The sequence below is a fragment of the Sorex araneus genome, chromosome 1, assembly GCF_027595985.1.
Source record: "Sorex araneus isolate mSorAra2 chromosome 1, mSorAra2.pri, whole genome shotgun sequence".
In the NCBI taxonomy this organism is placed as follows: domain Eukaryota; kingdom Metazoa; phylum Chordata; class Mammalia; order Eulipotyphla; family Soricidae; genus Sorex; species Sorex araneus.
In genome coordinates, this window is record NC_073302.1 from 149,858,387 (window position 1) to 149,877,626 (window position 19,240).

The 19,240-nt window shown below is 45.3% G+C and overlaps 1 protein-coding gene across 1 annotated transcript in view; it reads left to right on the forward strand.

Annotated features, from left to right (window-relative positions):
• MAP1B (microtubule associated protein 1B) overlaps positions 1 to 19,240 on the forward strand; it is a 110,978-nt gene that overhangs the window by 82,900 nt on the left and 8,838 nt on the right. The window contains exon 5 of the mRNA XM_004608502.2: positions 12,045 to 18,549. Within this exon, the coding sequence (XP_004608559.2) occupies positions 12,045 to 18,549 (6,505 nt within the window). The remainder of the gene's footprint in view (positions 1 to 12,044; positions 18,550 to 19,240) is intronic.

Sequence of the window (19,240 nt, forward strand, 5' to 3'; positions counted from 1 at the left end):
TCATTGCCTGGCACCATGTCTGAACCCAGCTAGGGTGTGATCCCTAAGTGCAGAGAGCTCGAAGTACATCCTGAACACAGCCAGGCATGCCCCCCCACAACTGACAAATCAAAACAATCTGCAGAATTTTATGTAACAGCCCAGATTGGTAGCACCTGGGAGGCTGGGAAGAATTTAGAATGGTCAGACTGTAGCTTGAATTCACTCTTGTCTTCTTGCACCAGCTATCTCATCCTTGATTTCTTTTCTCGTACTTAAAATTATAGTGATTGACCATTTGTTTCCAATACTGTATAAATATCAGTAGTCAGCTTCACCCCTCTGTGCATATGTAAGCCTCACGGCACACACAGACACTCCCCACCCCCCTGTTCGAGTCACCCTTATCAGATTGATTTATTCAGCTTGCCGCCCCACCACCCTCCCCTTCCACTCTGGTATTTTTATCGTCTCAGAGTTATTTTTGTTGTTATCTGTGTGTGTTTGCTTCAGCTATTCATATTCCACATGTGAGAAACTATTTATTAATTGTCTTTCATTCAGTAATTGTCTTTTGTTTTCTGACTTACTTTGCTTACCATAATTACTTCAGATTTCTTCCACAATGTTGCAGAAGGCAGGAGGCCATTATTTTTGTTTATTTTGTTTTGTGTTTTATTTACAACAGAGTCGTATTCTACTGAGTATATGTACCACTTCTTTATCCATTCATTTACAGATAGACATGTAGTCTTTGTTCATATTTTAGTTATTATAAAGGATGTTGCTATAAAAAAATAGCATGCATATATTTTTTCTTGAAAGTGGTACTTTCTTGAATACTTTAGAATTTTAAGCTAATCACAATTAATCTTGTCTAATAAACAAGACAAGATTGTTGCAGATTAATACCCTTAGAAAAAAATGAGGTGGGGGGTGGGTCCTGGGCCACGCCTGGCTGGCAGTGCTCAGGGCTTTTCCTGCTGGCTTTGTCCTCAAGGATCCTTCCTGGTGGGCTCGGGGGACCCTATGAGATGCCGGGGGTCTGAACCCGGCTCATCCACATGCAAGGCAAATATATACCCACTATACTCTGCCTCCAGCCCCTCCTTAGTAATATTTCTTTTATTTTTTTTTTAAGGATCTTCTTAAAGTCTTGGTTTTGTTTGTTTGTTTTTGTTTTGTCTTGCTGCGGCACGGGAGCAGGGTGTTTGGGCCATATCCAGCAGTGCTCAGGGATTACTCCTGGCGATGCTCAGGAAACCATGGTTTACCACACATCAAACTGGGACTGACTACATGCAAGTCAAGTGAAAGCGCCTTACCTGATGTACTATTTCTCTAGCCCATAAAAAAAAAAAGGACATTTATACAAATGAAATTATGCCTTTCCCAGCATTCTTTAAAGAAAATCTCTTAATACACTGGTATTCATTTTGAATTGTTTTCCTAAGATTTATTACTTAAAATTTATCCTCAGGGCCAGGTATAATGGGCAGAGCACTTGCCTTGCACGCTGCCAACCTGGGTTCAATCCGTATAAGGTCCCCCATGCTCCACCAGGAAACCAGGAATGATCACTGAGGGCAAAGCCAGGAGTAAGCCTGGAGCCAGTGCCAGGTATGCCCCCTGGCCAAAAAAAAAAAAAAAAGAAAAAAAGAAAAAGAAAAGAAAAAAACTTAAAAATAAGACTAGAGATTAATTTTTTTTGTGGACAAAATTTATTTAATCTCTATAGACTTTTGCTTTTAGTTTGTTTGCTTGGGGGCCATAGTCAAACATCACATATCCAGCTGTGCTCAGGGCTTACTCCTGACTCTGTGCTCAGTGCTTACTCCTGGCTCTGTGCTCAGAGATCACTCCTGGGGGCTCAGAGATCATATGGGTTGCTCAGGATTGAACCTGGGTTGACCATATGCAAGGCAAGTGCCTTCCTTACCTGCTATACTACCTCTTTGGCCCCTAAATTGGACTTTTTAATATCATGAGATAACAGCAGTTTTTGCTATCTTGGAACAAGGTCTGTTAAAAGCATTATAGTTACTCCGTTTTAATTTTTTTATGTGAGGGTGATCCTCACCCTGCAATGCCTGAGGGGTTATTGGGGCCATACCGTGTCAAAACCAAGGCTACCAAATACTCCACCCTTTGAGTCATCTCCTCTGCTCTTGTAATGAAGGGTGGGGGTGAGCAGGGACGCTGCACCCAATGGAACTGAAAATTCTAGTGCCTTTTCCGACAGCGTGGGCCAGACTAGCATTCACATTTAGCAGTGCTTAAGGAAATCATACCAATGCCAGAGATAAAGCTAATAGCCTCATACATTTTAGGATTTTGCTCTACCACTTAAGCTATCTTTCCCATCCCTGTAATTATTTTTGATAATTACTATATATGGGCTGGAGTGATAGCATAGCGGGTAGGGCATTTGCCTTGCATGCGGTCAGCCCAGGTTTGATTCCTCTGCCCCTCTCAGAGAGCCCAGCAAGCTACCGAGAGTACCTCGCCTGCACGGCTGAGCCTGGGAAGCTACCCGTGGCATATTTGATATGCCAAAAACAGTAGCAACAAGTCTCAAAATAGAGATGTTACTGATGCCCGCTTGAGCAAGTCGATGAGCAACGGGATGATAGTGACAAGTGACAAGAAACAATTACTACATACAGGCAGGAGCGATAGCACAGTGGGGTAGGGCGTTTGCCTTGCACTCGGCCAACCCACGTTCAATTTTTCTGTCCCTCTCAGAGAGCCCGGCAAGCTACTGAGAGTATCTTTCCCACATGGCAGAGCCTGGCAAGCTCCCCGTGGCGTATTCGATATGCCAAAAACAGTAACAAGAAGTCTCTCAATGGAGATGTTACTGGTGCCCGCTTGAGCAAATTGATGAACAACAGATGACACTGCTACAGACAATGCTATATTGTTTTTCATTTAAATGGTACTTTTAACCACTTTTATTCTTTCAATCCATGGTTATTAGGTACTTTTTCATTTCTGTTTGTATTATGTTTCTTTTAACAAAAGAATTTCTTTCAGTGTTACCCCAGTCTTCCTCCTCAGTAACCTTAACATTCAGATATCTTTATGATAAGATTTATAAATGGGGATGTTCTCTTGATTTCTCTTTCCTCTAATTTATTGTTTATAGAAGTGCAAGAAATGTTTGCATCTTCATTTGATATCCTGCTACTCCACGTCATTGTTATTTCTAGTAGTTTTTTTTTGTGGAATCTTTTGGGTGTTCTCTGCTATCGTGCCAGCTGCAGTACTTCATCCTTTCCAGTTTAGAGATTTATTTTAAATTTTACTTCCTTCCTTACTTCTCTAGAACTTTACAGTTTTTAATTTGTAAGCTTTGGAGAAAGAATGTCTCATCCAAAATGGATTGAGTTCTTGGTCTAGATTAAACCTTTTATTTTGTGAAGGAGGTGGGAGGGGCTGATATTGTTTGGGTCTCCCAAGCTATGCTCAGGGAGCCTGGGGACCACTCCTGGCAGTACTCGGGCAACCAGGCTAGGGGTTCAGTGGCAGGACCCAAGGATGTGGTGCTGATGAAGCCCTGAGGTACTCGGACCACTGAGGTCACCCTGATGATGCTTGGAGGCCACGTGTGCCCGGAAGTTAACTCAGGTGTGTACATGCCTTGGCTCTAATCCTTTATGCTGCCCCCATCACTAATTACAGTCTTGAGAGCTCTCATCACTGTTGTTGCCCTGGAAAGGGAATTAACAGAATGACTCAGCAGTGGAGGGAACCTACAGACCCGTTTCACTCTTTATTCCTTTTTTTCCAGACTCTGAGACATTATTGGTCCCTCTGGAGATACCAGAAACATAATATGGGTAAAACAAAAATGATACTTTTTTTTCCCCCCGCTAAGAACAACTAAGAAATATGCCGACTGAGAAATAAAATTGTCTACGCACTCTGAGTTCCAGGCTTTGGAGCCTCCTTCAGCTACAAATTCTGAGTTTATAGATCAAACAATAACTTGCTAACCCATCCCTTCCTGAAATGGGAAAATGGTGGAATCACCAGCTCCTCAGGACATTTTCCAGTTTCTTTGTTGAAGAACTTTTCCTTATTTGTTCCATTGGATCTTTAAGCAAGAAATTGTGTCCTTTTCCCACCCGATTCCCTTCACCAAGCTACCATTTCCTGCTCTATTACTTCTTTTCAGCACTACCCACTGATTTATATTTTTTTGAGGGGGGGAGAGTTGGTTTGTTTTTGTTTGTTTTGTAAAACAAGGTATTTAAAGTTTTTGTATTCCCTCATCACTGTCCTTTGCACTTGGGGGACAGGCAGGGTATGGAGAAATTAAGTTCAATCCTAGTCATCATGCTCAGTGCTTTGTGATCAGATATTTGGGCCTCTGAGTCCAGAACTCAGAATGCTGAGTTAACTGAAGGTATTATCAGAGCATAGGAGAAAAATTTACTGATCTATAGAGAAAAATGTCCTTGAAGATAAAGGGACCTATTTAGAGGTTAAGGCCTAAGTGGAGAAGCGAGCAAGATGACTTGTTTACCTTTCCCTTTGTGCCTTTTGTCTAAAATGTCAAGACTCCCAGTGAACACCACATTGCAGACATCATTGTTTAGTTAGGATTGTGAGAGTCATACTTGTATGGTTTTCATCACAATCTTCTATTAAGTCTCAAAGTAACTTTTATTTATTTAACTTATTTTATTTTTTTTGGCTTTTTTGGGGTCACACCTGGCTGCACAGGGGTTACTCCTGACTCTGCACTCAGGAATCACTCCTGGCAGTGCTCAGGGGACCATATGGAATGCCAGGGATCAAACCTGGGTTGGCTGCATGCAAGGCAAATACCTGCCCCGCTGTGCTATCGCTCCAGTCCCCTCAAAGTAACTTTTAGCCATTACTATCCAAAGTGAAATGTCACTGTGCAGTGTTAGTAGACTTTGAGGGATTAATATAACATGCATGAGTGAGGGGACTCTCTTTAAGAAAAATAAAACAAAATTATTATTATTTTTTTATTAGTTTATTTTTAATTAGGGAGTCATCGTGAGGGTACAGTTACAGATCCATACATCTTTGTGCTCATGTTTCCCCCATTTAAAGTTCGATAACCCATCCCTTCACCAGTGCCCATTCTCCACCACCAGTAAACCCAACATCCCTCCCCCCCCTCCCCAGTCCCATCTCCCCCCACCCCACCCTGCCACTATGGCAGGGAATTCCCTTTTGTTCTCTCTCTCTGATTAGGTGTTGTGGTTTGCAATAAAGGTGTTGAGTGGCCATTGTGTTCAGTCTCTAGTCTGTATTCGGCCCGCATCACTCTTTCCCCTCATGACCTCCAACCACATTTTACTTGGTGGTCCCTTCCCTGAGTTATCCAAAATGAGAGACCAGCCTCCAAGCCATGGAAACAATCTCCTGGTATTTATTTCTACTATTCTTGGGCGTTAGTCTTATAGTCTATTATTCTATATTCCACAGATGAGTGCAATCTTTCTATGTCTGTCTCTCTCTTTCTGACTCATTTTGCTTAGCATGATACTTTCCATGTTGATCCACTTATATGTAAACGTCATGACCTCATTTTTTCTAACAGCTGCATAGTATTCCATTGTATAGATGTACCAGAGTTTCTTCAACCAGTCATCTGTTCTAGGGCACTCGGGTTTTTTCCAGATTCTGGCTATTGTAAACAGTGCTGCGGTGAACATATAAGTGCATATGTCACTTCGACTATACTTTTTGGCTTTTCTGGGATATATTCCCAGCAGTGGTATTGCTGGGTCAAATGGGAGCTCAACCTCTAGTTTTTTGAGAATCGTCCATACTGTTTTCCAAAAGGGCTGAACTAGCCGGCATTCCCACCAGCAGTGTAGAAGGGTCCCTTTCTCCCCACATCCTCTCCAACAGCGGTTGCTTTTGTTCTTTTGGATGTGTGCTAGTCTCTGTGGTGTGAGGTGGTATCTCATGGTTGTTTTGATCTGCATCTCTCTGACGATTAGTGATGTAGAGCACTTTTTCATGTGCCTTTTGGCCATTCGTATCTCTTCCTTGGTAAAGTTTCTGTTCATTTCTTCGCCCCATTTTTTGATGGGGTTGGATGTTTTCTTCTTGTAGAGTTCAACCAGTGCTTTATATACCCTTGATATCAACCCCTTATCTGATGGGTATTGTGTAAATATCCTTTCCCATTCTGTAGATAGTCTTTGTATTCTGGTCGCTGTATCTTTTGCAGTGCAGAAGCTTTTTAGTTTAATGTAGTCCCATTTGTTGATCTCTGTTTTTACTAGATTGCTTAGTTCCGTGTCATCTTTGAAGATACCTTTATCTTCAATATCCTGGAGGGTTTTGCCGACCTTGTCTTCAATGTACCTTATGGTTTGTGGTCTGATGTTGAGGTCTTTAATCCATTTTGATCTGACTTTTGTGCATGGTGTCAGGTCAAGTTCTAAGCCCATTTTTTTGCATGTGGTTGTCCAGTTGTGCCAGCACCATTTGTTAAAGAGACTTTCCTTGCTCCACTTCACATCTCTTGCTCCTTTATCAAAGATTAGATGATCATACATTTGAGGTTGTGTGTGGGGATATTCCACCCTGTTCCATTGGTCTGCAGCTCTGCCTTTGTTACAGTACCATGCTGTTTTAATTGTTACCGCTTTATAGTAGAGTTTAAGGTTGGGGAGGGTGATGCCTCCCATCATCTTTTTCCCAAGAATTGTTTTAGCTATCCGTGGGCGAAAAACAAAATTATTAATGCACAGTTACGTACAGGGCTCTGGGCCATGCTAGTGCAAAATTTTGGCATTGGATTTCCACTTTTTGGTAGGTCCATTTGACTGACTACATTCCCTGAGTCCTTTCCATGGCTGCTATTAAGCCACATCTCCCAGTCCTGTAGCTAGTTACCCAGCTGGTTATTGGACCATAGGCTGGTAGAGCCTTTCTGGTAGAGTTGACTTTGACGTTATCTTCCCATTGTCAAGAGATTTGGTAAATGTCTTAATTGTGTCATCCTGCATTTTGCCATGCTCTGCAATTTTATGCTGTCCACAGATTTGATAAACATGTGTCTTTACAATGTTCATCCAAGTCAATTAAGCAACTGGGCACAAATGAGCTCCAGGGAAGCCCTTCCTAGACTGCTTTAGGCTGACACTAAGCAGCAACATTTATATGGCTGGCTACAAATCCAGCTAATTCTGCTATCACAGTGTTCGGAGATCCTGTTAAATGTCTTGCTAAAACCCAGGGATAAGCTGTCTGCTCCGTTTCCTCATTAGCCAAGCAAGAAACCTAATCAAAAAAAGAAATGTAGTTATGTAGGCCTCAGTTGAGAAATTTAAGTCTTATTTTATTAGTATTATCTGCAGTTAAGTCATTAATTTCCTAGCTCTTCCTTCCTCTTCCATCATGCCTGCATTTAATTAGAAAGAGGAAGAAATAGAGTAAGACTGTCCATGCTCTGAGCATCTTCCTTCAGCCACGCCTCCCATCCATCTCTGTGAGAAAAATAGTGCTCATATTTGCTTTGTTTGGTCACCGTCTCTGTGGAAGAGGGAGTGGGAGCTCCAGTCACTTCCCAAGTGCCCACTGGAGCAGACAGGCAGGTTGAATTGCCTGAGATCAGCGCAGTTTAGCAAACACCCACTGAGCCTGACAATGTGTTACAGAAACAAGGTCAACTGCAAAGCGGAAAGATTTCTATGAGCTTCCGGCTATTCAGGGATATTGGATACAGTGGATTCTAACAACTGCCTACTACTATGATGCTGATTTCCAAACATTTTGAAAGGTAGCCTCAGTGGTCATGTGTAAGGTCCCATCATAAGTTTCCTTGCTATTGCTCTCTTGGTTCTCTTCCTTCTCATTCATTCATTGAGTATGTATTGATTGCCACCTTGGGCTGAGTAGTTTCATAGGACCCAGTCTTTATCCACAAGGCTGTGTGTGTGTGTGTGTGTGTGTGTGTGTGTGTGTGTGTGTGTGTGTGTGTGTATTCAGGAAGCAGGATCTGGAGAAAAGCTTCATTTCCAACCCTGTGGAACTCCAAAGCTTCAGTGGTTGTTTTTGTTCCTCCTCCCCCCAACCCCATTCCACCTGTCCCCTCCATGACAGGCTCCCTTTAGCCCTAGTCTCTGTGTTCTTATCTCCCTTGCACAGTACACTGGCATTTCTCCAAAGGGATCAGATTTTCCCTCTCAAAAGGAATTTGTCCAGAACTCTGGCTTTATTATCTACTTTTCTTAGAACATCCCTGGTACAGAATTCTGTACATCATTTTTTTTTTTTCAGTTTGTAATCTTCAATTCACAGGAACTCTCTGGGTACAGATGAAAAGGTAGAAAGTAAGATAGTGTAGTCTTAGGATAGGATGTTTTTCTTTGTGAACTTTGTGACTGCATATATCACATACAAAGTGACAGCGATTGAACACTGCATACCCTTCATGCCTGCTCTCAGGGCAGATTGTCAAATATGTAGCACCGTAGCACTGTTGTCCCATTGTTCATCGATTTGCTCAAGTAGGCACCAGTAATGTGTCCATTGTGAGACTTGTTGCTACTGTTTTTGGCATATGGAATACGCCAGGGGTAGCTTGCTAGGCTCTGCCACGTGGGCGGGATACTCTTGGTAGCTTGCCTGGCTCTCCGAGAGGGACAGAGGAATTGAACCCGGACTGGCTGCATGCAAGGCAAACGCCCTACCCTCTGTGCTATAGCATGTGCTATAGCACCTCAAGTCAAATATGTAAGTGGACTAAATTTTAAAGTTTTTTCTCTTAAAAGAGCCAACAGTCTGAGTTATCCTAAGTTCTCCTCCACTACTCTTTATAAAGCATGAATAGTTTATGGGAAATTAGGGTTGAGAGTAATAAAGATGAGAGGCTATATCGTGGGGCCACTTCTGGGGTAAGAACTCATGTATAGTGCTCATATTTGCTTTGTTTGATCAGCAAATAATCTGACTGCCCCAGGCGTGAAACCATTTGCTTTTTTAACGTTCTTAGCTTCCAAAATTGTTGATTCTTAATCCTCTAATAGTAAATGGTCTAGGTAAATGGGAGTAAAATAAAGTCACGGACATTATTTTGCTATTTTGTGATTCTTCACATAAGGTATAAGATGAATAGACTTTTAAAATGGCTCTTTTACCACAAATTTATGTAGGACAGTTTGGATTCTTAAAAACACACACACACACACACACACACACACACACACACACACACACATCTACCAGTAGCCTCAGAATGTTGAATGTTGGTATCCAGGAGTTAAGGAGACAAAGAAAACCATTCTAATACTAGAGGCTGAAGGTTCAGACATGCTGGCTCAGGGATGCCTGAACCAATTGAAATCTTTTTTCCTTCCCCCTTTTATCATTTACGATCAAGGACACAGAGCTCTTTTCATTTGGAACTCTGGACTGATTTATGAACTTTGCTACAAATAATTAAGACTAGAATTGGTCATGATTTGCCCTCACTATTTACTAAGCTAAGATTATGAAATAGAAAGCTATCATCTGAAATGAAAAGTCAAAACTATTTTCCCAATGTCTTTTTTGGGACTTGATTTCCTCTTCCATGCTCCCATACTGTGGACACACTAAACAATGTGTTGAAAAACACTCAGCCAGGTTTGATCTTAGCCACTCACTCCTGGCTTATTCAGAGAAGCAGACTTATGAGTGAGTAGAATGTCTGGTGATGGGTTTGAACATGAGCCAGTTGGGTACAAATTTGGTCTCTTGCTTATGTAATTACCCAGTTGCTTAAATCATTATGGCTTCAACTAAAGTATTTATATTCGCTGTTGGATGAGCCACTCATGTTTGACATAATGGAAGCTGATAAAAGAGCCAATATATATTTTTTGCAATAATGTACAATCCATAACTTCCTTTCTCCCAGGGGAAAAGTAAAATTGCACTAAACTTTTTTTCCTTTGTGCCCATCAGATTCTAAACATAGACAACAATAAGTGCACTGTATCTAAATTCCCTGTGTCAACCAGAACTTTTTGTCAACCCTTGTGGAATAAAAAATACAACATTTTATAAATGACTCACACAGCCTCCCCTGTGATAATATTTTCTAAAGTTCATTTCTGCATTATCAGTACTATGGATAGTAGTATTTTGGGTGCCTCCCCAGTGCTATTGTAGTGTTCAAGGGAATCATATAATGCTATGGATAAAATCTAGGACTCTCCCATTCAGAGAATGTACAACTAACTTTGTGTTACCACTCCCATTTTTTTTTTTAATTTTTAAATTTATTTATTTTTAATTAGAGAATCACCGTGAGGGTACAGTTACAGATTTATACACTTTTGTGCTTATACTTCCCTCATACAAAGTTCGGGAACCCGTCCCTTCACCAGTGCCCATTCTCCACCACCCGTAAACCCAGCGTCCCTCCCACCCTCCCCAATCCCATCTCCCCCCCACCCCACCCTGCCACTGTGGCAAGGCATTCCCTTCTGTTCTCTCTCTCTAATTAGCTGTTGTGGTTTGCAATAAAGGTGTTGAGTGGCCGCTGTGCTCAGTCTCTAGCCCTCATTCAGCCTGCAACTCCCTTCCCCCACATGGCCTTCGACTACAATGTAGTTGGTGATCGCTTCTCTGAGTTGACCTTTCCCCGGAACGTGGGGCCAGCCTCGAAGCCATGGAGTCAATCTCCTGGTACTTATTTCTACAGTTCTTGGGTGTTAGTCTCCCACTCTGTTATTCTATATACCATAGATGAGTGCAATCTTTCTATGTCTGTCTCTCTCTTTCTGACTCATTTCACTCAGCATGAAACTTTTCATGCCCATCCACTTAACTACAAAATTCTTGACCTCCTTTTTTCTAACAGCTGCATAGTATTCCATTGTATAGATGTACCAAAGTTTCCTCAACCAGTCATCCGTTCTGGGGCATTCGGGTTTTTTCCAGATTCTGGCTATTGTAAACAGTGCTGCGATGAACATACATGTGCAGATGTTGTTTTGATTGTACTTTTTTGCCTCTCTGGGATATATTCCCAGCAGTGGTATTGCTGGGTCAAATGGGAATTCAATATCTAATTTTTTGAGAGTCGTCCAAATTGTTTTCCAGAAGGGCTGAACCAGTCGGCATTCCCACCAGCACCACTCCCATTTTTTTAAATAGTAAACTTTTATTTTATTTATTTCACTGCCATCACTGTCATCCTGTTGCTCATTGATTTGCTCACGCGGGCACCAGTAATGTCTCCATTGTGAGACTCATTGTTACTGTTTTTTGGCATATCTAGTATGCCACGGGTAATTTGCCAGGCTCTGCCGTGTGGTTGAGATACTCTCAGTAGCTTGCTGGACTCTCCAAGAGGGGTGGAGGAATTGAACCTGGGTTGGCTGCATGCAAGGCAAATGCCCTACCCACTTGTATCACTGTGAGATACAGTTACAGACTTACAAACTTTTATGCTTAAGTTTCAGTCATACAATGATCAAGTACCCATCCCTCTGCCAGTTCCCACTCTCCACCACCAATGATCCCAGTATCCCTCCCACTACCCCCCATCACCCCCCACCTCCTGCCTCTGTGGCAGGTGCATTTCCTTTTACTCTCTCTCCTTTTGGGTGTTGTGGTTTGCAATACAGGTATCAAGTGGCCATCATGTTCGGGCTATAGTCTACTTTCAGCACACATCTCCCATCCTGAGTGGGCTCTCTAAGCATCCTTTACTTGGTGGTCTCTTCTCTATCTGAGCTGCCTTTTCCCCCAGCATGTGAGGCCATTCTTGAAGTAATTCTTAGCTGCTGTGGCATATGCCCTGCTCATGCATGTGGTTGCGGGTCTCAGAACTGGAGCAGAATTCTAGAGTTTCTGTGGGGTGGAGGAGAGGTGTTAGTGCTGGTTCTGGGTAAAGGAGGCGTTGTTTGATGAGGAGACAGTAGTAGTGGGGTTTTCGACAGATGCTCTTCAACTACTAGTATAGAGATATGTAGCCTCTGTGAAATCCACAACCTAGTAGTAGAGAAAGGTCAGGATCAGTGATGGCAGTCACTTAAATCTCTTTCCATTCTTTTTTTTTTAATTAATCCCAGATTGGAGAATTACTGAGCACCACCCATCCTGCCAACAAAGCCAGCTTAACCTTGTTCTGTCCCGAAGAAGGGGACTGGAAGAACTCCAATCTTGACAGACACAATCTCCAAGACTTCATCAATATTAAACTCAACTCAGCTTCAATTTTGCCAGAAATGGAAGGACTTTCTGAGTTCACAGAGTACCTCTCTGAGTCAGTGGAGGTCCCATCACCCTTTGACATCCTGGAGCCGCCTACATCAGGAGGGTTCCTCAAGCTCTCCAAGCCCTGCTGCTACATTTTCCCAGGAGGCAGGGGTGATTCTGCGCTGTTCGCTGTGAATGGATTCAATATGCTCATCAATGGGGGATCAGAAAGAAAATCCTGCTTCTGGAAGCTCATTCGACACTTGGACCGAGTCGACTCCATCCTGCTCACCCACATTGGGGATGACAATTTGCCTGGCATCAACAGCATGCTGCAGCGGAAGATCGCAGAGCTCGAGGAAGAGCAGTCCCAGGGCTCCACCACCAATAGTGACTGGATGAAAAACCTCATCTCCCCTGACTTAGGAGTTGTGTTTCTCAATGTCCCCGAAAATCTGAAAAACCCAGAGCCGAACATCAAGATGAAGAGGAGCATCGAAGAAGCCTGCTTCACTCTCCAGTACCTAAACAAATTATCCATGAAGCCTGAACCTCTGTTCAGAAGCGTTGGCAACTCGATTGATCCCGTCATCCTTTTCCAGAAGATGGGAGTGGGTAAACTTGAGATGTACGTCCTTAACCCAGTCAAGAGCAGCAAGGAGATGCAGTATTTTATGCAACAGTGGACTGGTACCAACAAAGACAAGGCCGAACTAATCCTGCCGAATGGTCAAGAAATTGATCTCCCAATTTCCTACTTAACTTCTGTCTCATCTTTGATTGTGTGGCATCCTGCCAACCCTGCAGAGAAAATCATCCGCGTTCTGTTTCCCGGAAACAGCACACAATATAACATCCTAGAAGGACTGGAAAAGCTCAAACATTTAGACTTTCTGAAACAGCCACTGGCCACCCAGAAGGACCTTACTGGCCAGGTGGCCAGTCCTGCTGTGAAACAAATCAAGCTGAAACAGAGAACAGATAGCCGAGAAAGCCTGAAGCCCGCTGCAAAACCACTGGCCAGCAAGACTGTGAGAAAGGAGTCTAAAGAAGAAAGCGCTGAGGTCACCAAGGCAAATCATGTGGAGAAGCCGCCCAAAGCCGAAAGCAAAGAAAAGGTCATAGTGAAAAAAGACAAGCCAATGAAAACAGAGGCCAAGGCTCCAGGCATAGAGAAGGAGGCTGGCAAAGAAGAGCAATCTCCAGGGAAAGCCGAGGGTGCTGAGAAACCAGCCACAGACACTAAACCCAAGGTGGTCAAGGAGAAGACAGTGAAGAAAGAAATCAAGGCCAAATCGGAAGACAAGAAAGAGGAAAAGGAAAAGCCAAAGAAAGAAGTGGCTAAAAAGGAGGACAAAACCCCAATTAAGAAAGAAGAAAAACCGAAAAAGGACGAGGTGAAAAAGGAAGTCAAGAAAGAAATCAAGAAGGAAGAGAAAAAAGAAACCAAGAAAGAGGTAAAGAAGGAGACACCATTGAAGGAGGCCAAGAAGGAAGTGAAGAAGGAGGAGAAGAAGGACGTTAAAAAGGAAGAGAAAGAACCTAAGAAAGAGGTTAAGAAAATCGTTAAAGACACAAAGAAATCATCCACTCCTCTCTCTGATGCGAAAAAGCCAGCAGCATTAAAACCAAAAGTACCCAAGAAGGAAGAGTCTGTCAAGAAAGAGTCTCCGGCCGCCGGGAAGCTGAAGGAAAAAGGGAAAGTTAAAGTCATTAAGAAGGAAAGCAAGACCACAGAGGCAGCTGCTGCAGCCGCTGGTGCTGCGGCCACCACAGCGGCCGTGGCAGCGGCAGCTGCAGCGGCCACCCCTGGCCCCACCAAAGAGCTTGAGGCCGAGAGGTCCCTCATGTCGTCCCCTGAGGATCTCACCAAGGACTTTGAAGAGCTCAAAGCTGAAGAGGTGGATGTAGCCAAAGACATCAAGCCTCAGCTGGAACTGATTGAAGACGAAGAAAAACGGAAGGAGACGGAGCCAGTCGAAGCATATGTCATCCAGAAAGAGACCGAAGTCATCAAAGGTCCCGCCGAGTCCCCTGACGAGGGCATCACCACCACAGAAGGGGAGGGGGAATGTGAGCAGACCCCCGAGGAGCTGGAGCCAGTTGAGAAGCAGAGGGTGGACGACATTGAGAAATATGAAGATGAGGGAGCGGGTTTCGAAGAGTCCTCAGAGACGGGAGACTATGAAGAGAAGGCAGAAACTGAGGAGGCTGAGGAGCCCGAGGAGGATGGAGAAGAAAATGGATATGTGAGCACGTCTAAGCATAGCGTCCTGGAGGAGGAGGACAGCACCAAGGCCGAGGCTGATGTGCACCTGAAGAAGAAGAGGGAGTCCGTGGCCAGCGGGGATGACCGAGCGGAAGAAGACATGGATGAGGCCATAGAAAAAGGAGAGGCTGAACCTTCGGAGGAGGAGGGTGATGAAGAGGACAAAGCTGAAGATATCAGAGAGGAAGACTATGAGGCTGAGAAAGTTGAAGCCGAGGATTACGTGATGGCCGTGGTTGACAAAGCTGCAGAGGCGGGTGGTGCGGAGGATCAGTATGGGTTCCTGAGCACCTCCACCAAGCAAGTGGGGGCCCAGTCTCCTGGCCAAGCGCCTGCCTCTTCAATTCATGATGAGACTTTACCTGGAGGCTCAGAGAGCGAGGCTACAGCGTCTGATGAGGAGAATAGAGAAGACCAGCCGGAAGAATTCACCGCCACCTCTGGCTACACTCAGTCCACTATTGAGATATCCAGTGAGCCCACCCCCATGGATGAGATGTCTACTCCCCGGGATGTCATGAGCGATGAGACCAACAATGAGGAGACAGAGTCACCCTCTCAAGAGTTTGCTAACATCACCAAATACGAATCTTCACTGTATCCTCAGGAATACTCCAAACATGCTGTTACATCCCTCAATGGACTCTCTGAAGGGTCAAAAACAGACGCCACTGACGGGAAGGACTATAATGCTTCCGCCTCCACTATCTCGCCACCATCATCCATGGAGGAAGATAAATTCAGCAGATCTGTTCTGAAAGATGCATACTGCTCTGAAGAGAAGGAGGTGAAAGCCAGCACCACGTTGAACATCAAGGATGCTGTCTCGACAGTTTCTCCTGACACACGCAGTCCATCCAAGAGCCCTTCCCTGAGTCCGTCTCCTCCATCACCCATAGAGAAGACCCCCCTGGGTGAACGTAGCGTCAACTTTTCGCTGACACCCAATGAAATTAAAGTCTCAGCAGAAGCCCAAGCTGTACCCGCGTCTCCTGAAGTAACCCAGGAAGTGGTGGAAGAACACTGTGCTAGTCCTGAGGAAAAAACCCTGGAGGTGGTATCTCCTTCTCAGTCTGTTACTGGCAGTGCTGGCCACACACCTTACTACCAGTCGCCCACTGAGGAGAAAGCCAGTCAGCTCCCCACGGAAGTCAACACAAAGACCACGGCAGCCTCGGAGAGTTTTGAATTTAATGATGCCAAAGATGAGCACGAGAGGGCTTCCATAAGCCCCATGGATGAGCCCGTGCCTGACTCAGAGTCTCCCATTGAAAAGGTTTTGTCTCCCTTACGAAGCCCTCCCCTCATCGGATCAGAGTCTGCCTATGAAAGTTTCCTAAGTGCTGATGACAAGGCTCCCGGCGGATGTGTGGAGAGCCCCTTTGAAGGAAAGAATGAGAAACCCGGCTTTTCAGACCAAATAAGTCCAGTCTCTGATGTGAATTCCACTGGTCTTTTCCAAGGTCAACAGAAAGGGAAAAGCACAGACTTTATACCAATAAAGGAGGACTTTGGGCAAGAAAAGAAAGCGGATGATGTTGATGCTGCGAGTTCTCAGTCAGGACTGGCTTTAGATGAGAGGAAGTTAGGAGGAGAGGTTTCCCCGACACAGATAGATGTCAGTCAGTTTGGATCTTTTAAAGAGGACACTAAGATGTCCATTTCTGAAGGCACTGTCTCAGACAAGTCAGCAACACCTGTTGACGAGGGGGTAGCAGAAGACACCTACTCTCACATGGAGGGCGTAGCCTCTGTCTCCACTGCATCTGTGGCCACGAGCTCATTTCCAGAACCCACCACCGATGACGTGTCTCCTTCGCTGCACGCAGAGGTGGGTTCCCCGCATTCCACCGAAGTCGATGACTCCCTTTCAGTGTCGGTCGTGCAAACACCCACCACATTCCAGGAAACAGAAATGTCTCCATCAAAAGAAGAATGCCCAAGACCGATGTCCATTTCTCCACCAGACTTCTCTCCTAAAACAGCCAAATCCAGGACCCCAGTGCAAGATCACAGGTCTGAACAATCCTCCATGTCTGTTGAATTTGGCCAAGAATCTCCAGAGCACTCCCTGGCGATAGACTTCAGCCGGCAGTCTCCAGACCACCCTGCAGTGGGTGCGAGTGTGCTTCATATCACTGAAAACGGGCCGACCGAGGTGGACTACAGTCCTTCCGACATGCAGGACTCCAGCCTCGCACATAAGATGCCACCACTGGAAGAGCCCTCCTCCTACACCCAAGATAACGATCTCTCTGAGCTCATCTCAGTATCTCAGGTCGAGGCTTCCCCGTCCACCTCTTCTGCACACACCCCTTCTCAGATAGCGTCTCCTCTCCAAGAAGAGGCTCTCTCCGATGTACCTCCCCGAGATATATCCTTATATGCCTCACTCACCTCTGAAAAAGGGCAAAATCTGGAAGGAGAGAAGCTCTCCCCCAAGTCTGATATCTCTCCACTCACTCCCAGAGAGTCCTCTCCTTTATATTCACCTGGTTTTTCAGATTCTACCTCTGCTGTCAAAGAGAATGTATCAGCTTGCCACACTTCCTCTCTTCCACCTATGGACGCAGCATCCTCAGAGCCCTATGGCTTCCGTGCCTCAATGTTATTTGATACAATGCAACACCATCTAGCCTTGAACCGAGACTTCAACACCTCTGGCACAGAGAAGGACAATGGAGGGAAGACTCCTGGCGACTTCAACTATGCCTATCAAAAGCCTGAGAAAGCTAGCAGGTCTCCTGGTGAGGAAGGGTATGACTATGACTCTTACGAGAAGACCGTGAGGGCGCCTGATGCCAGTGGCTACTATTATGAGAAGACGGACAGAACCAAGACCCCATGTGACGGCGGCTACACCTATGAGACCATTGAGAAGACCACCAAGACTCCCGAAGAAGGGGGCTATGCCTGTGAGATAATTGAGAAGACCACGCGGCCCCCCGAGGAGGGGGGTTATTCTTATGAGATCAGTGAGAAGACCATCCGGACCCCCGAAGTGAGTGGCTACAGCTACGAAAAGACGGAGAGGACCAGAAGGCTTCTGGATGACATCAGCAATGGCTACGATGACACTGAGGACAGTGGTCACACCCTGGGGGATTGCAGCTACTCCTATGAGACCACAGAGAAAATCTCCAGTTTCCCCGAGTCTGAAAGCTACTCCTACGAGAAGTCGACAAAAACCACCCGAACCCCTGAAATGTCTACCTACTGTTATGAGACCTCAGAGAAGATCACCCGCACCCCACAGTCGTCTACCTATTCCTACGAGACTTCTGACCAGTGCTACCCTGCCGACAAGAAGTCCCCCTCCGAGGCTCGCCAGGAAGTCGACTTATGCCTTGTGTCCTCCTGCGAGTACAAGCACCCCAAGACCGAGCTCTCCCCCTCCTTCATTAACCCCAATCCTCTCGAGTGGTTTGCCAGTGAAGAGCAACCTGAAGAAGGAGAGAAACCCCTCACTCAGTCCGGGGGCGCTCCACCACCTCCAGGAGGAAAGTCACAGGGGCGGCAGTGTGACGAGACACCCCCCACGTCTGTCAGCGAGTCAGCCCCCTCCCAGACCGACTCAGATGTGCCCCCTGAGACAGAGGAGTGCCCTTCCATCACAGCCGATGCGAACATCGATTCTGAGGATGAGTCTGAAACCATTCCCACAGACAAAACCGTCACCTACAAACACATGGATCCCCCGCCAGCCCCCATGCCAGACCGCAGCCCTTCTCCACGCCACCCTGACGTGTCTATGATGGACCCCGAGGCCTTGGCCATCGAGCAGAACCTGGGCAAAGCACTGAAGAAAGACCTAAAGGAGAAGACCAAGACCAAAAAGCCAGGGACCAAGACCAAGTCCTCGTCTCCTGTCAAGAAGGGTGACGGGAAGTCCAAGCCCTCTGCTGCTTCCCCAAAGCCAGCAGGCTTGAAGGAGTCCTTAGATAAGGTGTCTAGAGTGGCTTCTCCCAAGAAGAAAGAATCTGTGGAGAAGGCCACAAAAGCCACGACCACGCCTGAGGTTAAAGCAGCACGTGGGGAAGAGAAGGACAAGGAGACCAAGAATGCCGCCAACGCCTCCACATCCAAATCCGTAAAGACAGCCACGGCAGGTAGGTGACAGCGCAGGCACCCTGACATGCTCCACACTTCCACTTTCCCATAGCTGTCATGCTGCCATTATACTCGCACAGTGCCCTTTCCCTTCTCTTGACTGTTCCTTTCTGCCAAAAGGTTTAGGCCTGAGCCTCAGTGGCCTGGAGATGTAGTCAAAGCAGGTAGTCAAAGCATTTCCCATGCACCAGATCCCATTTCTGAGTGTGCTCCTTTCTACCACATAGCAACTGATTTGGCTTATCCTAAACTCTCTCAGAACCTCGAATGTGCAGAGCAGACTTCTCTGGATGACTATGCAAGACTGGCATAGGCCATGTGGTCCCAGAATCAAGCGAAGGTATCCCAGGTCAGACACTTCCAGAGACAGAAAGAACCAGCAGAGGCCCAAGATTCCATGTTTTAAAGTAGCTATAGAATTTTGAAGTAAAAAATTACTCAAATACTTGGGCCAAGGACATAGCTCAGAGGTAGAGCACTTGCCTTGCATGTGTGAGGACCTGGGTTCAATCCCCAGCCCCTCAAAAGAAGAAAGAAAGAAGGAAAGAAAGAGAAAAAGAAAGAAAAGAAAGAAAGAAAGAAAGAAAGAAAGAAAGAAAGAAAGAAAGAAAGAAAGAAAGAAAGAGAGAAAGAAAGGAAGAAAGAAAGCAGGAAAGAAAGAAAGGAGGAAAGAAAGAAAGAAAACTTTAA